At 42.0% G+C, this 18,148-nt stretch overlaps 1 protein-coding gene across 1 annotated transcript in view; it reads right to left on the reverse strand.

Moving 5' to 3' along the window:
- Positions 1-18,148, reverse strand: part of mdn1 (midasin AAA ATPase 1) — a 97,171-nt gene that overhangs the window by 16,173 nt on the left and 62,850 nt on the right. The window contains exons 49-60 of the mRNA XM_019888982.1: positions 14,438-14,584; positions 14,230-14,356; positions 12,809-12,914; positions 10,754-10,887; positions 10,134-10,607; positions 9,827-10,053; positions 9,593-9,727; positions 8,215-8,408; positions 7,889-8,050; positions 4,980-5,114; positions 1,980-2,112; positions 1,705-1,889 (exon numbers count right to left, since the gene is read on the reverse strand). Of these exons, the coding sequence (XP_019744541.1) occupies positions 1,705-1,889; positions 1,980-2,112; positions 4,980-5,114; positions 7,889-8,050; positions 8,215-8,408; positions 9,593-9,727; positions 9,827-10,053; positions 10,134-10,607; positions 10,754-10,887; positions 12,809-12,914; positions 14,230-14,356; positions 14,438-14,584 (2,159 nt within the window). The remainder of the gene's footprint in view (positions 1-1,704; positions 1,890-1,979; positions 2,113-4,979; positions 5,115-7,888; positions 8,051-8,214; positions 8,409-9,592; positions 9,728-9,826; positions 10,054-10,133; positions 10,608-10,753; positions 10,888-12,808; positions 12,915-14,229; positions 14,357-14,437; positions 14,585-18,148) is intronic.

An 18,148-nucleotide genomic window follows, 5' to 3' on the forward strand; every position in this document is an offset into this window, starting at 1 on the left:
CGAAAAGCGTCCTCAGCTCAGCGTCCAGTAAGAATTCCGGCGATTCTCGACTTCAATTGAAAGATATTAGCTCGCCAGTAGGTGACCGTTGTGTGTTAGGCGTGCGTTTGAGTTTGTCTCCGGCTGCTGAGAGCAGCGATGGAATGGTTAGTTAGTCAGGAGGTGATCGTTCGGGCAACATTCAGCCCAGCCAGTGTCACGCATGGCAAACAGGGCACGGTTAAAATACACATGTTCACCCTATTGAGACCAGTTGTTATGGTGGAAACTTTGGCCGCTTTGCGGGACAGGAAAATATCATCAGATCGGAATGAAATTTTGCACAGAACCTTGTACCATAGTATCGACAAGAATTCCGACCCGGCCCGACGAATCCGACAAACTTTTTTTTTTGCCATGAAAATGTGGACCACCCTAATGACCAGTGATTAGTTTGGAGCGACCGAATCTGGACAAAGTATGTCATGCATCACTTTGTAGTTCCCAATTTAACTTTGACCATGTGGAGCAGCAGAGCAGCAAAAAGACAAACTGGTTTGATTGTGTGCAAACTAAAACGTCTGAAAGTTGATGAAGAGATTTCCGTTCATAAATACATTTTAACAACACCAATTTTTGGGTTGGAAATGAAAGAAAATTTGAAAGTCCAACAGGTCCTTGTCAAAGCTGTTCTCGCACAGAACCAGTGAAGCACGTCCACACTGCAGGGCCTGACGCCCAACTGATTTTATTTTCTTTTTAGCTTTTTTGTTTTGTTACTGTATTTTTCAGTCACAAGTTGGCTTTGAAAATAATTCTGTTGAATTCAAGAGTGATGCCTGATTTTTAGTGATTAATTTTCAGGTCTTTTATTGAAAATTACTTTTGCCAAATTCAAGCCCTTCACATATGACCCACTGTGTTTTTTTCTTTCATGTACAGAGGGGTCCCCAAAGTGTTGTCTATGGCCACTTCACGCTTAATGTTTCAAGGGGGATCAAAGTCGAATCTGATCAACACGGTTACTCTTTAGAAATTTACAGGTACAAACACAATCAAGTTCTCCACCCCAAGTGTCACGCTCCCACACCCCATGAGAGAGAGAGAGAGAGAGAGAGAGAGAGAGAGAGAGAAAACTACAAGAGGAGAGAATGGCGATCAGGCACGTTTGGAAGTATAGTAGGCAGTGTAATATTGTACCGTAAACGGGAGACGCGAAGAGAGAGAGAGAGAGAGAGAGATTTCATTGTCATCCAGCTTCTTTCATCTTAGATAGCTGGCTAAAGTAAAACCTCTCCTTTCTCATAAGCACCTTGAGACAGTAATTCATAAAACCCGCCTCAAAACTCACTTGTGTTTTTTGGCATTTGACTCAGCATGACTCAGATTTGATCTTAGTTTTACTGTTTGGTGATTTCTACCATCTTTGTTACTTACTGTTGTATATGTTAGTTGCTCCATGTACAGTACTTTGTATGCAGCGATGGCTGTTTGAAAGTGCTCTGTAAATACAGTTGAGTTGTGTTGAGTTGTCATATCGTCACTGTCATTTTCTGTTTCAGGTAATATTTTTAATTCAAGAGCATCTCTAGTATTTAGCTCAACTCCTATTACTGTGTAATAAATTCAATTTGAGGGGTCTCAAAAATTTTCTCCAGAGCGTACCTCACATTTTGATCTGCCTGAGAGTAGTTGTGAAAAGACGTTTCATTAAGAATGAAGTACCTGGTCCATGCCTTGGCCAGACTCTTCCTCGTTGTCACTTCCTCCCTCCTCATCATCATCATCGTCCTCCTCATCCCCACCCCACATTCTCTCATCAAGGGTATCTGTCTGTCCATCACCCAGTTCACCCATCTTTTTATCCAACTCTTCCTCCTGGTCAGTGTCTTTATCTGACTCATCGTCATCTGTAAGTCAGAGAGGTTGGAATTCACGAAGTGTTCACGGAATTGTATTCCAAATAAACATACAGTGCTGTGAGGCACAAATCGACATACCAGCATCATGCTCATCACCATCATGTGTTTGGCCATCAAAGTCCTCTGACATCTCAATAGCATTGTCTTCTGCTTTAATTTTCTTGTCATCTTGATGTTCTTTTTCCTGACCCTTCGCACAGGCATCCTCCACCTGAAATATGATAAAACCAGTTTAAAAGAAAATTCTTAGAACATTCTTATTTTGTTATTTTGACTTCAAGCTGGCGCCGCGAGAGTGGCTGCCTTTACAGCAGCTCCTAAATTTTGTTCTTCCACTTCTTCCTTTCATAATTTTGCTGCTGTGAATTGGGAATTTCTCCATTGTGAGACTAATAAAAGTTTTCTTATCTTATCTTAAACATACAGTAATTGTAACATTATATTACACGATATACAGGAATTATCTGTGATAGGATGAGAGGTGGCTGTAAGTCAGTAGTGGTTCAACTCAAGTGAACAACTAAATCACCGCAAGATATGAAAAACAAACTTCACGTCTTTCTAAGAAGGAAGGGGCAAATAATTTTCTGTTATATAATTACTAATTGTAGCCTGTTGAACACACAATGGGGTGATCAGATACTGTATACTGGTTCTAAAACGTTGCCTATTTCTCGATCTATAATAACATACTGTTTATGTAAAGGCAAAGCAAAATCATTTTCTTTTCAAAGTAGTTGAGTACCGAGTAGAGAGTAATTGCCACATTTACTGAACAATGGTTACAGGATGGTAAAGAATGGTGAACAAACTGGTCCAAGCAATTGGCTGCCTTTTGGTCATGGAAATTGGAAAATGCAAAGTGCTGGGCTGTTCACAACTGAGGGAGGTCATTAGTTTAAAATAAATCCAGCCATGGACATTTTGGCTCTCAGTGAGAGTGATTGGGAAACTTTGCTGTATGGGGTTTTGAGGCTCCACATACGATATTGATGAAGTCGGTGCGAAGTCACGGTCAACTGGTCTCACATGGAAATTTGCCGACTATTTTGACAATAAAGCAAATATCGTGTAAACATTGTCACTGCAAGTACGATATTGGTTTTATTTATTTATGTTTTGACTGTTTTCATGGCTTATAATTACCACAAGAAATTTATTTTGTTGACTCAATTGTCTTCAGAAGTTTTATCTTTCATTTATTGTTTTGTTATGCCATTTGTATTTATGTTTGATGTCCGTGTTTGTAACCAGTTCTCATGGCTTTATTACAGCTGCAGCGATTGTGAAGGCTCAATATAAATAAAGCTGTATTGTATTGTATTCCTTTATTGTAGCACCATCTAGTGTAGTCCTTTCTCAAATAGTGGGGCACGATGCGATGCCAGGGAGGAGTGCGTGTGACTCTGGGGAACATGCTTTTTTTGCCAATGGGTAATTGCACAGCCACGACAGCAGTTGGCAGTGACCCCCGCAATGTCAGAGAGTGCGTAGGGAGTATTAGCTCTATGGTGTCATTTGGTTTTTTGGGATTTTTTTTTGCACCGAGCATGTGATATGAAGTGTAGGAAAACAAACCCTCAAGAGACAAGATGAAAAGAAAGGTGGTGTGAGACGAAGATAACGAGACAAAAGAAAGTCACCCGAAAGCTAAGACAAGGAAATATGATGAAGCGTATGTCGCGCTTATCTTCACTGTCAAGACAGGTGTGTTAACTGTGTCTAAAAATGCTGGCAGTGTGCAGCCAAATACACAAAGGTGCCACTTAAAGACATTACAGTGTTCCCTCACTTATTGCGGTTAATGGGGACCGGGACCCTGCTGCGATAAGAGAAAACCGCGATGGAGCGTTGGCTCCCCCTCCTAGGAATTTTTGTGTAAGTATATGTGGAAACCAGCATGTTTAAAATATGTAAACAGTACTTAAACTTTATATATTTGAGACAAAGACTACAGCAGCTGGAGTTCACATTTTTACTTAAATCTTTAATAAAACCTTATACAGTGGTACCTCTACGTACGAAGGTCTCTTCATAAGAAATTTTCCAAGTTACGAAACATCTCAAGAGGAAAATATTGCCTCTTGTTACGCAGGAAATTTCAAGATACGCAAGGTAAAAATACAGTATGGCTTGCTCCTCGCAGCTCCGAGTTTGCTGAACGCAACATTTTTATAGCTGCTCTGCTATTGGCAATTACCGAGCATCATCCTGTCATCCCATTGGCTAAGAGAGACTTCTACCGTATGTGTCAATGTGGGTAGATTGAAAGATATGTGTCTATGCGGCGTCCTCGTCATTCGCCCCTCGGGCCATGAGATGTTCCGATGTGACTCACCCAGAAAAAGTGTTAACCCGTCGGCCGATCGAACCATTTATGTCTGAATTTTGGGGGGTGCTTGGAGCGAATTAGGGCATTTACATAGAAAACGCATCTCTACTTACAAAAATTTTCGAGTTAAGAAATTTCTTCCAAAGCCAATTAATTTTGTAAGTAGAGGTACCACCGTACAGTAATTAATATTCATCAGTCTTACCTTTTGAGAGACAAAGAGACTTGTGTTACTCTCACTTTACGACACCGTACAGTAATTAATATTCATCAGCATTACCTTTGAGAGAGACAAAGAGACTTGTGTTACTCTCACTTTGCCCGCACAGCCGATGTGTTTTTGATTATTATGACAATTAATCGGTATTGATGAGGAGGAGGCGAAGAGAGAAGTGCTGCTTTTTTCGGACAAGCCCAATTAGCCCCTCTCTTTCTCTCTCGCTTATGCTCACTTTCGCTTGTGCCGTGCAGAAAGGCGCTCACGTAGCAAACAACAGTGTGATGAGGCACATTATAATTTTAAAGTTAATTCTTTGTTGGAAGTTGAAATTTATTTCGTTTTTTTTTCCCCTTTCCTTTAATGGTAATGATACATTGATACAATGTATTGCAGAGATGCATATATAACACTTTCCTAGACAAATTATGTTGTTCATAGTGGCGGCAGAGAGTGGAAGGGCGCAAATTGTTTACTTCTTGATAGGGAGGCGCGGGGGGCGTAACAAAAAAATTGAGCACAGCATTACCTGATCTTCATTCTCAATTGTGTCACTGACATCCTTTGTGCCCTCGCCTTGACCAATTCCACCACCTTCATAATCATGAAACTCAGTGGCACCTTCACCTTCTCCAGTGGTCAGCTCCTGAGGCAAGCAGAAACCCTAAGGAGAATAGTGAGAGGAACAATAATGCGGTCAACAAAGAAATTACATCGCTAATTCATGTTGAAACGGACATGTTTCAATCGGTGAAAAAAGTTTATCGTAAAATAAAGCATCAGCACTGAACACCAGAAATGAACAAGGACACTATCAAAATTCCTCCATGGGCTGAATAAATCTATCTAGCTACCTAGCACGCAATCTTTTTATCTATCCATCCGTCAATCCATCCATCCATCCATCAATTTTCCAACACTAACTGATTTGTAATGTAGAAATTACCCAGCATCAACATCTGTTTTCTCATCATGTTTGCAATTAAGTTTATTCATACATTTATTTAGGGGCGGCACGATGGACGACCGGTTAGCATGTCCACTTCAATTCTGGGTTTCGGTCTCCCTGTGTGGAATTCACATGTTCCCCATGCATGCGTGGGTTTTCTCCAGGTACTCCGATTTCCTCCCACATTTCAAAGCATGCATGAGAGGTTAATTGAACACTCTAAATTGCTGCAGGGTGTGATTGAGTATGAATGCTTGTTTGTCTCTGTGTGCCTTGTGAGGAAAATGCGGTAGAGATAATGGATGGCAATTTATTTCGGGGTTTGTAATAACCTGCCATTTTTTAAATTAAACTCATCAAGACACACACACGCACGCACGAACATTTATATATATATATAGATGTGAAACACACTGCACATTTGAAATTTCGTCCCTCTCACATTTTTTGGCTTTTTTTAAAATAAATCCTACTTCACGGATTTCACTTATCACGGGTTCTTTTTGGAACGTAAAAAACGCCAGCCAAAAACCACTTCTGACAGAAAACATGAACTAAAGAGGGCAAAAACGATGAGGACGCAAAAAAGTTAAAAGTTAAATGACCATCATTTTTATTCTTTACTCTATTCTTTGTTTTTTTTACATTATGCACAACCAGCCATCTCGTTACTTCTGCGTCCCGCGTCCGAGAAGCAGTTTTCCCGCCAGACACACAGTTCCGAATAATGTTCGTTTTTGGGACGCAAGGAAATTTCTCAGTCAAAAAAAACCCTTCGGTGAATATTTTTTTCCAGCAACGATCGCAGTTTGACAATCGCTGCCATTGTTGTTTTGATCTCGCTTGAAGTAATCTCGCGTGACGAGATTTCCGTTCTCACGAGATGAGATTGGCGAGATCGGCCTTCACCTCGTGGAAAGCAGACGATTGCCAAGTTGTGGAACATTAAAACAAGTCTTGCGAAAGTTTCTTGATAAACTGATGAATGTTCAGTGGCACATAAAGTTGACTTTGAGAAAGCCTTGCATCATTGGAAGCAGAGTAAAGAGAGGAGAATTTATGAACTCATAAAGACGGAACCATGGGATGAAATAAGAACCTATTTCTCAGCAAATCTTGTATGCCTGAATTATTTAAATTTTTGCAGCATTTGTTGATAAGAAATAAACCAATTATCAATGCATATTGTTGTTGTTTGTGTTATTATCATATGCAATTGAATAAGTAGACCATTTCAGAATTCGAAATTTGGGACTCTCTAAATGCATAATGGGACTCATACTTTTCTGATCAGCGAGTCCCTGGGACTCGCAGGGCTCAAACTGTAAAATTATCACTGCACAACTCTCATTTATTGGGCAATAATCTAATTGTAACATGTAGTTGTTCCATATTTTGATGCATTTTTATGCTTTAGGAAACATTTATGTCTGAATTTTGGGGGGGCTTTGAACGAATTAGGGCATTTACATGGAAAACACGTCTCTACTTAGAAAATGTTCTCGTTAAGAAATTTCTTCCAGAACCAATTCATTTCGTCAGTAGAGGTACCACTGTATCGCCATCCATCCATCCATTTTCTGATCCGCTTATCCTCACAATGGTTGCAGGGCGCGCTGCAGTCCATCTCCGCTCTCTTTGGGCAGTGAGTGACTTGACCCCACATCTGTAGTCTAATATTCTAAAGCGGTCTTTGGCTGTAAAATGTAATTTTAATCTTTTTCAGAATTTTCCCAAATAAGATCTGTAGAAGATAATCTGTCTTTGCTTCTGCTTATCCAAACGGTTGCTTTCCATCAATAATACTAAATTTCCGAGCCGTCGAAGACAGATTATCTAGTTTCTGGACTGACGATGACTTTTTCCTTGAATGACTTTTTCTTCTTGCCATGAAGGCCAAATCTGTGGAGTGCAGGTCGAATAGCTGTCCAATGGACAGAGTCTATGCACTGTGGATTGCTGGAACTCCTCGGGTGCCACAGCAGCCTGTTCGATATTTCCCTGAGCAACACTTTCCCTGCCTTGAATGTCAGTTTAGGTGGATGGACGGTTTTTTGTAGGTTTGCCCTGTGCAGTCTTGTCATGCACTTTCCATATTTAGATGATGAAATAAGAGTTGTTCCCAGAAGGGAATACATTTTTCTTGAATCACCCAACAATTTTTTTAAAAAATTGCATGCAGAGTTCCTTTGGTTATTATTTGTGGGGGGCAACAATAAAGCCGCCTGAATACTTTTGCAGGCCACAATTTTCCAATTTTCATTTGTTCCCCCCCCCTAAAAAAGTTGTGTGCCAGTTTGTGTTGGTATAATCACATAAAATCCCAAGAAAATCCTGTTTCAAATACTTGCAGTTTGACACCCGTGGATTTGGATATTCGTGTGTAAAAAAAAAAAAAAAAAAAAAAAAAGACCGCAAGTTTAAAGAAAATGCAGTATACGCATTCATATGTATAATACATAATTATATAAGATTTGTTTACGCTGTACCTTCTGTGCGAGCTCAGTGAAGATGTTAGCCAACACTGAAAGCAGTTTGCCGGTGCACCTGTGCACTCCCACTGACACAGACAAGAAGTAACGGACCAGGTCGGAGTAAATCCCCAGCAGGGGCTCCACACGCACCAGCATCCTACATGCTCTGTTCACCTCCTAAAAAGACAAACATGTTTGATTCAAATGTACTGAAGTATTAAAGTATTTAAGTTCAAGAAAAGAAACCACCATCCACCTTCCTTCGTCATACGAGAACAGTACCACCTCGAGTTTCAAATTACTAACCAGCCAAGAAAATATATATGTCAAAATTCTCAAACCTGGAGCTTCTTTGGCTTTAAAGAGTTTGTGTGCATCTTTAAGCAGCTGAGGAGCCTCTCCAGCCTGGCGTTCACATCTCCCACACACATAGACTCCACATCAGCAGCCAGCTCCTCCTCCAAGTGATGGGTGAAGTGTCGTGGCTTCAGTAAGTCTTCCACAAGCTCTTTGCCGACCTCTTTATCATCACTCACTAGACACGATTTGAAAAATCAGACCACAGATCAAAGATATAGTGACATCCTCATACAGTGAAACTCCTCTACAACGAAATCATGCAGCAAGAAATTTTTCACAACAGGGGGCTTTTCACTGAAGCAAATTTTATCTCAGATGTAAACACACACACGCACGCACACACACACACACACACACACACACACACACAAAACTTATGTGTTAACTCTTTATATTTATTCACACATACACACACACACACACACACACACACACACACACAAAACTTATGTGTGTACTCTTTATATTTATTCCAATGCATAGTGCATAAATATGAGCATACACATATTTGACACTTCATATAGCCAGTGTAGAAAGAAAAAAATGGGAAAGAAATTGCGAAATTTACGATCAGCATTCACTTTCACTTAGATCAATTTCTTGCAGAATGTCTTTTACTTTGCTTCCTCCATCTTTCATTTTGATTATTTTTATCCTGTCTTCAAGCGTGAATGCTTTTCTTTTCTTAACTCCTTGGTCTGCAAAGGTCCGTTTCGTAGCCATTTTATCAATGGAACGTTCGTGCTGCGTCTGAAACTAACAACAACAAATACTTCCTGGACTGCTGCGCATGTGTAAACCAGTGTGGTAGTTGCCGTTTCCGAACGAAGCAGCAGTGGTCGCTGTGGCATGCTGTGGTTGGATTAGACTTTTGCGGAAGGTTTGTTTTCATTGTAGTGAATCTCGTTGCGAGGCAAGAACAGAGAAAAAGATTTCGTATAACGGAACAGGGGAACTTTTCGTTGTAGGGGGAGCAGAAAAGTGGGAATGGCTTTCATGCATGAAATTTTTTTCACACTAGGGGGGGTTTTCGCCCTGTAGGTTTCATTGTCGAGGAGTTTCACTGTATATCAATTTTTTTTATTTTTACTCAACTCAACTGTCTTTATAGAGCACTTTCAAACAGCCATCGCTGCATACAAAGTGCTGTACGTGGAGCAATTTAACATATACATCAAACAGTAAAGCAAATCGATAATAAAGACGGAAGGATAACAACTATTTTTGAGCTTGTACTTGTGTCCTTCAGACTTGCAAAAACAAACAAAAGAATAGAGAACCTTTTGGTTCGAAGACACTGATAAAACCAGGCAACATGGCACACTATACTTGGCATTAGAAGCATTGCATTGTTCTCACCTGTCTTGTCAACTTTTTGAGCGCTTTTCTCAATGTTCTCCCTTCTCTTTACAAGAGTCTGGACAGCACACAACAAGCCGTTTATGTTTGCATCGAGCTCAGTCGAAAACTCCAAACAGAATGCAGACTGGTCATCTGAAAATAGTCAAGCATGAAAACAGAAATTACATTGCACATTAGTTTAAAATTGCCTCTAGCGGCCCTCTATTATATACTAAAGTTTCATGCATTCACCTGAGGTAGGGTGGACATCTGAAAGATGCTGGTTCTTCCAAGAGGTAAACTCCGTGACGTTTGTCATTGCTTCTTTCCTAACAAACTGTAGGCTCTGTATGATGGCTGGCATAAGGTTTCTATTGCTGAGAGATGTGGCTGGCATGAAGAGCTGTTCAATATCAAACAGCTGAGAGGCCACAGTTGCCAGCTGGTCAAAAGCCGAACAACACGTAACAAAATGCCTCCTACGGAAAGAGTAAGGAATTATTTCGGGCCATTAAGTGTGGATTTGTCTTTTATTAAAAATCCCACATGATTGTGTTACCATGTCAGAAGTACTCTCTCTGAGCTCTGCTGTGTTATTCGGTGAAGCTCGGTCTTCAAGCTCAGCATCTGCTTCAGCATTGCGGCTACACGCTGGTCGAGTTGACTCCAGGTGGCATCTCCTTTCCTCATGTGGCAAACGGGCGGCTGATGTTGAGCTGCCATTGGGGATGTGCATCTCAGAGAGTACAGCCAAGATTTACTATTCTCCTCCTCCTGCAGCTGAGGTGGTTCGGGGCAGCACTGCACTAGCCAGGAGAGCTGCTGCAGGAGGATTGAACACTGAGCAGCAAGAGCATGGCCTTTGTTGACCCAATCGTACAGTGGTGCCTGAGGCAGGAGTGTGCCGTCTGCGTCTTCTCCTTGACTTTGGAGTGTATCCTTGATATCTTGGATCGTGCTTGTTAGCCTCCTAACAAAAAAACAAGAAAATAGCAAACTGTTTTGGTGTTGACTTACAGTACCACTCCCAAGACTTTATTGGTATGAGGAATTTATGAATGATACTATTGTTATTTTGGATTTATTTTCATCCATCCATTTCCTCCAGTTCATCTGGGATTGGGACATGAGGAAAAGCAAGGACTCCTCCCTCCCCTAGCCACTTAACCCAGCTCTTACAGGAGAGATCGGGAGGGGTTACTAGGACAACTGTGAGATATAATCTCTCCAGCGTGTCCTCGGTCATCCCATGGACCTCCTTTCAGTGGGACAAGCCTAGAAGACTTCACCAGGGAGGCGTCTAGGCAGCCTAACTAGATAACCATGTCAATTCAAAGGACACCTCTCCATCCAAAAGAGCAGCAGTTGCTCCCCGATGACAGAGCTTCTCACCCTCTCTCTGAGAAAGAGACCCGATGACAAGCAACGGAAATTCGTTTTGGCTGCTTTTATCCATGACCTTGTTCATTTCATTGAGTGTCGGAATGGAGATGAACCGGTAAACGTAGAGCTATGCATTTTTGGCTGCGCTCTTTCTTCACAATAACAAACCAATACTGAATCTGCATTCCCACATATGCAGCACCATGTCACCTGTCGATGTCCTGCTCCCTAATCACTCACTGTGCAAAAAAGATCCCAAAATACTAAAATTCGTGAACAGGATTCCATTATACACCTAGGGGAGGGAACTCCACACTTTTCCGAGTGATTACCATGGCCTCAGATTTGAAGGTGCTGATTCATATCCCAACCTATTTTCATTCGGACATCACTCTGCCACTCTGGATCGGTATCCAGCAAGAGTTGAAGATCGGGATTTGATGAAGCCAATAGAACCATAATCAACTGCAAAGAGCAGAGATGCAACAGTGAAGCGACCAAACTAATCAGGCTCTGAACAGAGTCAGTGACAAAGGGCAAGCTTGGTGGAGTCCAACACTCACTGGATTTTCCTTCAATTGTTCGGAAAATGCTTCCTTTTTATTTTCCGAGATGACGCCCGAGTAGGCAGCTGTCAGCAAGTGCTCTTCAAGAGCCTTGCTTTTTTTGTTGTTTTTGTGTTTTGTTTTGTCACATGGTGGTGGTTACGTCGTGTGGACCTGATCTGTTCTTGGTGGTTGCGCCTTCTCGGCAGTACTCGAGTACGAGCACTGATTTAGATTTTAATTGGGAGTAATGTCGGCGCCATTTGACTGGAAGTGCTGGACAGCCCCGGGGCGCTTGTGTATTTGCGCCTGTAATGGGCAGTATTTTTCACAGCCCCGTTTTGTTCAGCAGAAATGTCAGTGCTGTTGGACAGTCTGCGGCTGGATGGATGGATGGCTTGTGGAGCCGACGATGAGAAGAAAGGAGCGGCAGCGCAGAACGCCGATGCGCATGTGGAACTGGGAGTCGGCGCTTGGAATTGAAGCGGATTTACATGGGACAGAAGATGCGAGCCAATCTCGTGTCGTCAATGGACGTGTGAGCTTCTTGTTTGCTTTCAAACTTAGCTTGTAGCAGACGTGTACATTTTCATCATGACGTCTTTGAACCACTGGTGAAAGGGAACTGCCTCAAACAACAAAGTGTATGCAGAAAAAGTGGTTAAGGCTGCACGACTGTCTGTGTCTTATGTGTTGTGTTGTATTGTATTATTTTGTCATTTTATGTTAACTGTTCTGTTGATGGCGGTGCGGGCACCCACAGAGGCTCCAAAATCTCGAGGAAAGACATTTCATCTGTGCTGTTTGTTGCTCATAGAGCACATTGAACAATAAAGTTGACTTCACTTGACTTCCTATGGTTTCACTGAATTCCTTCCATGCCCAAGTTTTTAGCTCAATTACCAGCAAAGCTGCATTCTGCTCAGTCTGCTGGTACACAACGACTGCTCAGGAATACAACAGGCTAAAAAGGCCTGAGAGGATTCCTGGTGGAGTGGATTTTGACACCCCACCCCCCGAACCCACAGACATTGATCACATTTCCTGTTAGTCATGTATAGAAAATCATCAGGAGTGGACAGGAGTGGCAAGATGGCCCCATCAGTTTCCACTCCCCCACCCACTCCGACAGAGACTTGGGTTCCACTCCCCCAACTAAGCAAATACAAGGACTGAGTGTCATCATTAACGGTAGATTAAAAATTCTCTACGTAAATATGCGGGATCTGGTGGCTAGGTAGGCAACAGTGTACTTTTTATTTTTATTTTACAGCTGTCAAGAGTGGGATACAAAAATGTTTCTTACTTTTTGGGCATGCTGGAGTGCTGTCTTAAGGGCATTTATCCTAGCCCATGAACGGTAGAAGTAACGCTGACATCCATCCCCTGCGATGATCAACTCTGACAACAATCTAAAACAGCAAAAATTAAATGCAAAAATACAAAGCATGGGTGGAATGAAAACCACACAAGATACATTTAGATCCGGGGTAAGACATTTTACAAAGGGCCCACTTGAGAAACTGGAACCCAAAATGATAACTTCAGCTTTGTTCGGCACTATTTTTAATGTATTGAGAAAAAGTAAATTGTCTTCTTTCAATTAAATGCCACGCTTACACTGTAGGTTTGGGATATATGGTTATAATTATGAAATACACATTTTACATAATGTCATGTTTTGTGTGCTTTCGTTTTGTTTCAGCTCAAGCTGGAGTGGAGGGCGTTCCTCCAACGGGGCACTTGTTCCTTGTTATAATCAAGCCAAATATATAAGGACTCTGACTTCTGTCAGTCCTTGTTGGATTAGTTACCTTGCTCGCTGTTGTGCTATAAATATTGTTTTCTAGACCTCTCGTTCATGACAATAGTTGCTCTCTATCTCACAGAGCTTTGTTTTTCAGTACTTTTTATGGTTTTTTTCTACAGATTTTGGTTTCATGTATTTGGAGTCTTGCCATTTCCTTTTGTGTATTTTCGGATATTACAATCACTTTGCCTTTTGCAAGCACCTTTTGTTCAAACCGTATTTTTCCTGGCTCTTTGTTGCCAGCGATTTCTGTTTGTACTTTGTCAGTTTAGGTTTTTGTAAATAAACATTTTTGTTTCATATTTTATCATTGGTCCGCCTTTTTGGGATCCAAACATTATTCAGTTCGTTCCTCCTTTGGACAAACATCCATATATATATATATATACATATAAGAGAGAGAGAGAGAGAGAGAGAGAGAGAGAGAGAGTGAGAGAGAGCTTAGTAGTGAGGCACTCATATCAGCGGAGCCCCATTCTTTTTCAATAGGCATTTATGGGTTTTGATCGCACGGAATTAAAAAAAAAAAAGTTATGATCAGAGCGCAGCCGAAATGCATCTCTTGATTTATCATTTGTTACATAAATTAAAGTGTGTAGGCAAAATTTGGTTTTTAAGAGATAAATATGAGCAATATCTAAGATGGGCTGCTTAGCTCCACTGACCTCTGTTTCTAGTTTGATTCAGTGATTGCTCCACAAGGGACCGACAATAATTAAGAAGTTGGAGTAACTCTTAGAACTGTATCCCTACTTTTGCACCTCCATCTGTGGGCGCTTGCGTGAATGTAAACCGAGCAAGCAAGAGTGAGAGAGCTACCAAGACACTGCAATGGACCGACCGGTAGGTGACCTGGGGGACGAATGTTATTTTGGAAATGAAGTGGTGAAGTTTACAAGGTCTCAGTAGACTCGCACCTGGTCTCAGTAGAGTCGTGGTTCATGACAGTAGCGAAAGCTGTGCTCATATCCAATGGCTGTATGCAGAGAGTTTCCTCTTGGTCAGCAGTCCTGCTCCATATCAACCCTTTCCGGTATGACAGACCTCATGGGACATGGAGAGAAAATGGCAGTGTTTAAACTTCTTTATATTTCTAAAAATGTTAACATTGAAAGTTGAACTAACCTATTTCCCTAAGTATTTGGAACAGGCCGGACAGAGCTCTCTGCTTCTGCTGCAGGATGTGTTTCACCTGAGCTGTCCGTTTGTCTTTTTCCACTGACATGTCAATGGTGAGACTTTGCAGGTCATTCAGATTTCTGAGGACTTCGCCTAACAGGAAGAAGAAAAACAAAAAAAAATAATAATTCATATTTTACAAATAAATGGCATATCCAGCGCAGGTGCAATCTAAATCGAAACATGCATTTTTATCCATCCATCATCTGAGCTGCTTATCCTCACAAGAGTCGTGGATGTGCTGGACCCTACCTCAGCTGTCCACAGGCAGTTTGTAACGTACACGCTGAACTGGTTGCCAGCCAATTGCAGGGTACACAGAGTCAAAACAACCATTCAATCACGCCTAGGGACGATTTGGAATGTTCCATTATCCGACCACACGTTTTTTTGGATCGTGGGAGGAATCCGGAGAACGCTGAGAAAACCCACGAAGACACGGGGAGAACATGCAAACTCCGCACAGGAAGGCCGGCACCCGCATTTGACCCCTGGACCTTTGTACTGTGAGGCTGACTTGCTAACTAGTTAGCCACTGTGTCACCCCTTGCATTTTTAAATCATAATTTTAAATGGGACTACAATACTACATTTTTCTGTTTTAGTCTTGTCCCACTCCAATGAATTACTTATGTAGTTTGCGTTTGTTTGAATTTTTCTATTACTGGTACAAAATGACGCCACATACAGTAGACCCATTTTTAAGTGATAAGGCATTATTGGGTAGATTACATGTTTCTGAAATTGGCCAATGAAGAAGTGATGCAATTCACGTAACCACTATGCACGTTGATATAGAGTTGGGTTCACAAATGTTGGAAATGAATGTATTGAAAAACGATAGAAATAAGGGTGTAGGAATTCAGAGAGTTGGTCCACCATTTGGTGGCCATCTTAAGTTTTGGCTTTTCTCTCATCATGAAGTTGCATATGTTTTGCATTGCTCAGTTTTTCGACTAAAGGCCGGGGCCTCATCTTGGTGGGACGTGCCCAGAAGACCAGGAAAGATCCTAATCAAATGGCCAAGCCACCTTATTAGCCTTATCTCAATGTGGAGCCCGTCCTAGATGACCGAGTTTCTCACGATACCTCAAAGGCAGTGTTTCTCCTTTATTTTTTGTTAAGCCCCCCCCCCCCCCCCCCCCCCCCACACACCTCCACTTGGGAGAAAAAAAAACATTATCCGCCCTGTCAGCTTTTCACTGCGACTGAAATGGCATAATATGTCTAGAATATTGTATTAAGTACTCTTCTGCATGACGTATCCTTAGTCACAACAATATATAGATCTTAAAAACTTAAAACAAAGAAGACTCAGTTAACAATTTTTGGTCTGTAACAGTAGTTGATGTGCAATTCCACTTCATTTTAGCATGCCAAAAAAAACCATGTTCCATGGGATCACACGCCCTCCCTCCGGCACCACTATTTGAGAAGTACTTCTCCAAGGTAGAGGACGCCACCCTGTGGAGGAAACTCATTTTGGCTCTGGTGACCAGAGGTGAGGGTGGGAACGTAGGTTGACCAGTAAATTGAGAGTTTCACTTTTGGCTCAGCTCCTTTACCACAACGGATCAATACAAAGTCCACATGACTACAGAAGCTGCACTGATTCGCCTGGTGAGCTCCCATTCTATTATTCCTTCACTCTCGAACAAGACCCCGAGATACTTAGCACCTCCAGTTGGGCTTGCTTTGGCGAAGTCCAACTCTCACCGGAAACAAATCTGATTTGCTGCCAGCAATGCAGAACAAACTGAGGCCAGTCATACAGCCCGAGTTCAGTACCCATACTCCCGTAGCACTCCTCACAGAACGCCTTGAGGGACACAGTCTAACGTCTTCTTCAAGTCCACAAAAAGCACAGAGAGAAGTTGAGCGAATTCCCACGCACCCTCAAAGACCCTGCAAAGGGTCGAGAGCTGGTCCGCTGATCAGCGGCCAGAAGGAAAACCACACTGCCCCCCATGAATCTGAGATTCAATTTCCCGACCTTACCCTCCTTTTTAAGGACCTCTGAATAGACCAGGGGTGGGCAAACTTTTTGGCTCGGGAGCCACATTGATTTCTAAAATGTGACAGGTGGGCCGGGTCAGCACAAGATAAAAAACTGCATTATTGAAGTCCATACCAAACATCAACAGAACAAAAGCATTCAAGTATTGACATTTTTTTTAATGAGAACAGTGAAACAACTATGGTATCTGTCCTGTATGAACGTCCAAGTATGTTCACAACATACATGTGTGACAACACAAGCAACAAAGTGCAACAATATATTGCCCAAAAACTGTTTATAACACAAAAACTGCAGCATACAGTACAGGTATATGAACAAAATATAACAAAGTTAGGACTATTTGCTACAAAATTGAGACGAGTAAGGGACCTGAAAGCTTTTCTTTCCACTCACTCACTGTCTCTAACTTGACCTCTCCTCGATCACCACGCAAGGCATCGTTGCTCAGCTGATGTCGTGCAACGAACTTTTGAAGCCAGCGACGGAACGCTTCAAAGTCCTCGATGGCCATAGTTAGCGCTATGGAACTCGCCTCCTCTCTTATTGGCGGTCCAGTTTGCGGAAAGTTTTTGGAACGATAACAGTCAAACCATTCCAGGAAACGTTCATTTACTCGACTGTCCGTCGAGCCGCAAGCAATTCATTCTGAGCATGGAAATTGCCAGCATCGGACTGAGCAAGAATCGCTTCCTCGTTTTTCAAAGTCTCACAGATTTGAGTCTTTCCGACTCCAAACATCTACTGAATGTTTCGTACTTTGTAACCCACTTTGTTTAATTAGATACATTTCACTTTCTCTTCCGCGGTCATGACTGTTCCTCTTCGTTTGGATGCCATGATCTACGGGACGTAAATGTAAATGAATGAAATTAAAAACTTTTGCAATTCCAGTAAAACTCACTGCCATGAAGAGTCACTTGCATGTCGCCATTTTGGATACAATGAGAGTAATTAGCGGCGCAGACACAGTTAATCCTTTGTATTGAGCGGGATTTGCTTGAGTTTGCGCTACTGCGGGCTGCTGGATGGCTTCCGTAACTTCCATTGTTATGAATCGATCGTTAATGTAATATAGTAGTAGAAAGTTTAATCCATAAATTTGTTTTTTTTACCGGGTTCGGGGATTTCCGTTTGACAGAGGTCCGCAGGTGGTAGATAAGATTTCTCTATCTCTCTCCCTCTCTCTTCGTCTCCCCCTCCCTTCCTGTGCTTTGCAACTTCAAGTAACTGCGCCAACTGGCGTGAAATGCCTGTCATTACAAGTCCAAATGAAATGAATGCAATCATTCACATTGAACCTTAATTGTGTCCCAACCTTCGGTGGGCCGGATAAAAAAGACCAACGGGCCGGATCCGGCCCGCAGGTCGTAGTTTGCCCATCTCTGGAATAGACCATACCAGGGACGAAGAAAAGTGTGATCTCCCTGTAATTCAAACAAACGATCTTCCGAGATGTTTCTGCACTTACCACACTACAAAAGTGCATCCCTGATTCCTTGTGTCAGGTCTCTCACAAAGGTAGGCAGTGATTTCCTATTTCCAGACTTAAGACTTGTCTTGTGTCTGGGTTTTTTTTCAGTTTCGTTCATGTTAGGGTCTGTTACGGCTGTTGCTCATCATTGCATGTGTGTGGGCAT

The sequence above is a fragment of the Hippocampus comes genome, unplaced genomic scaffold (genome assembly GCF_001891065.2).
Source record: "Hippocampus comes isolate QL1 unplaced genomic scaffold, H_comes_QL1_v1.1 scaffold236, whole genome shotgun sequence".
Lineage (NCBI taxonomy): Eukaryota > Metazoa > Chordata > Actinopteri > Syngnathiformes > Syngnathidae > Hippocampus > Hippocampus comes.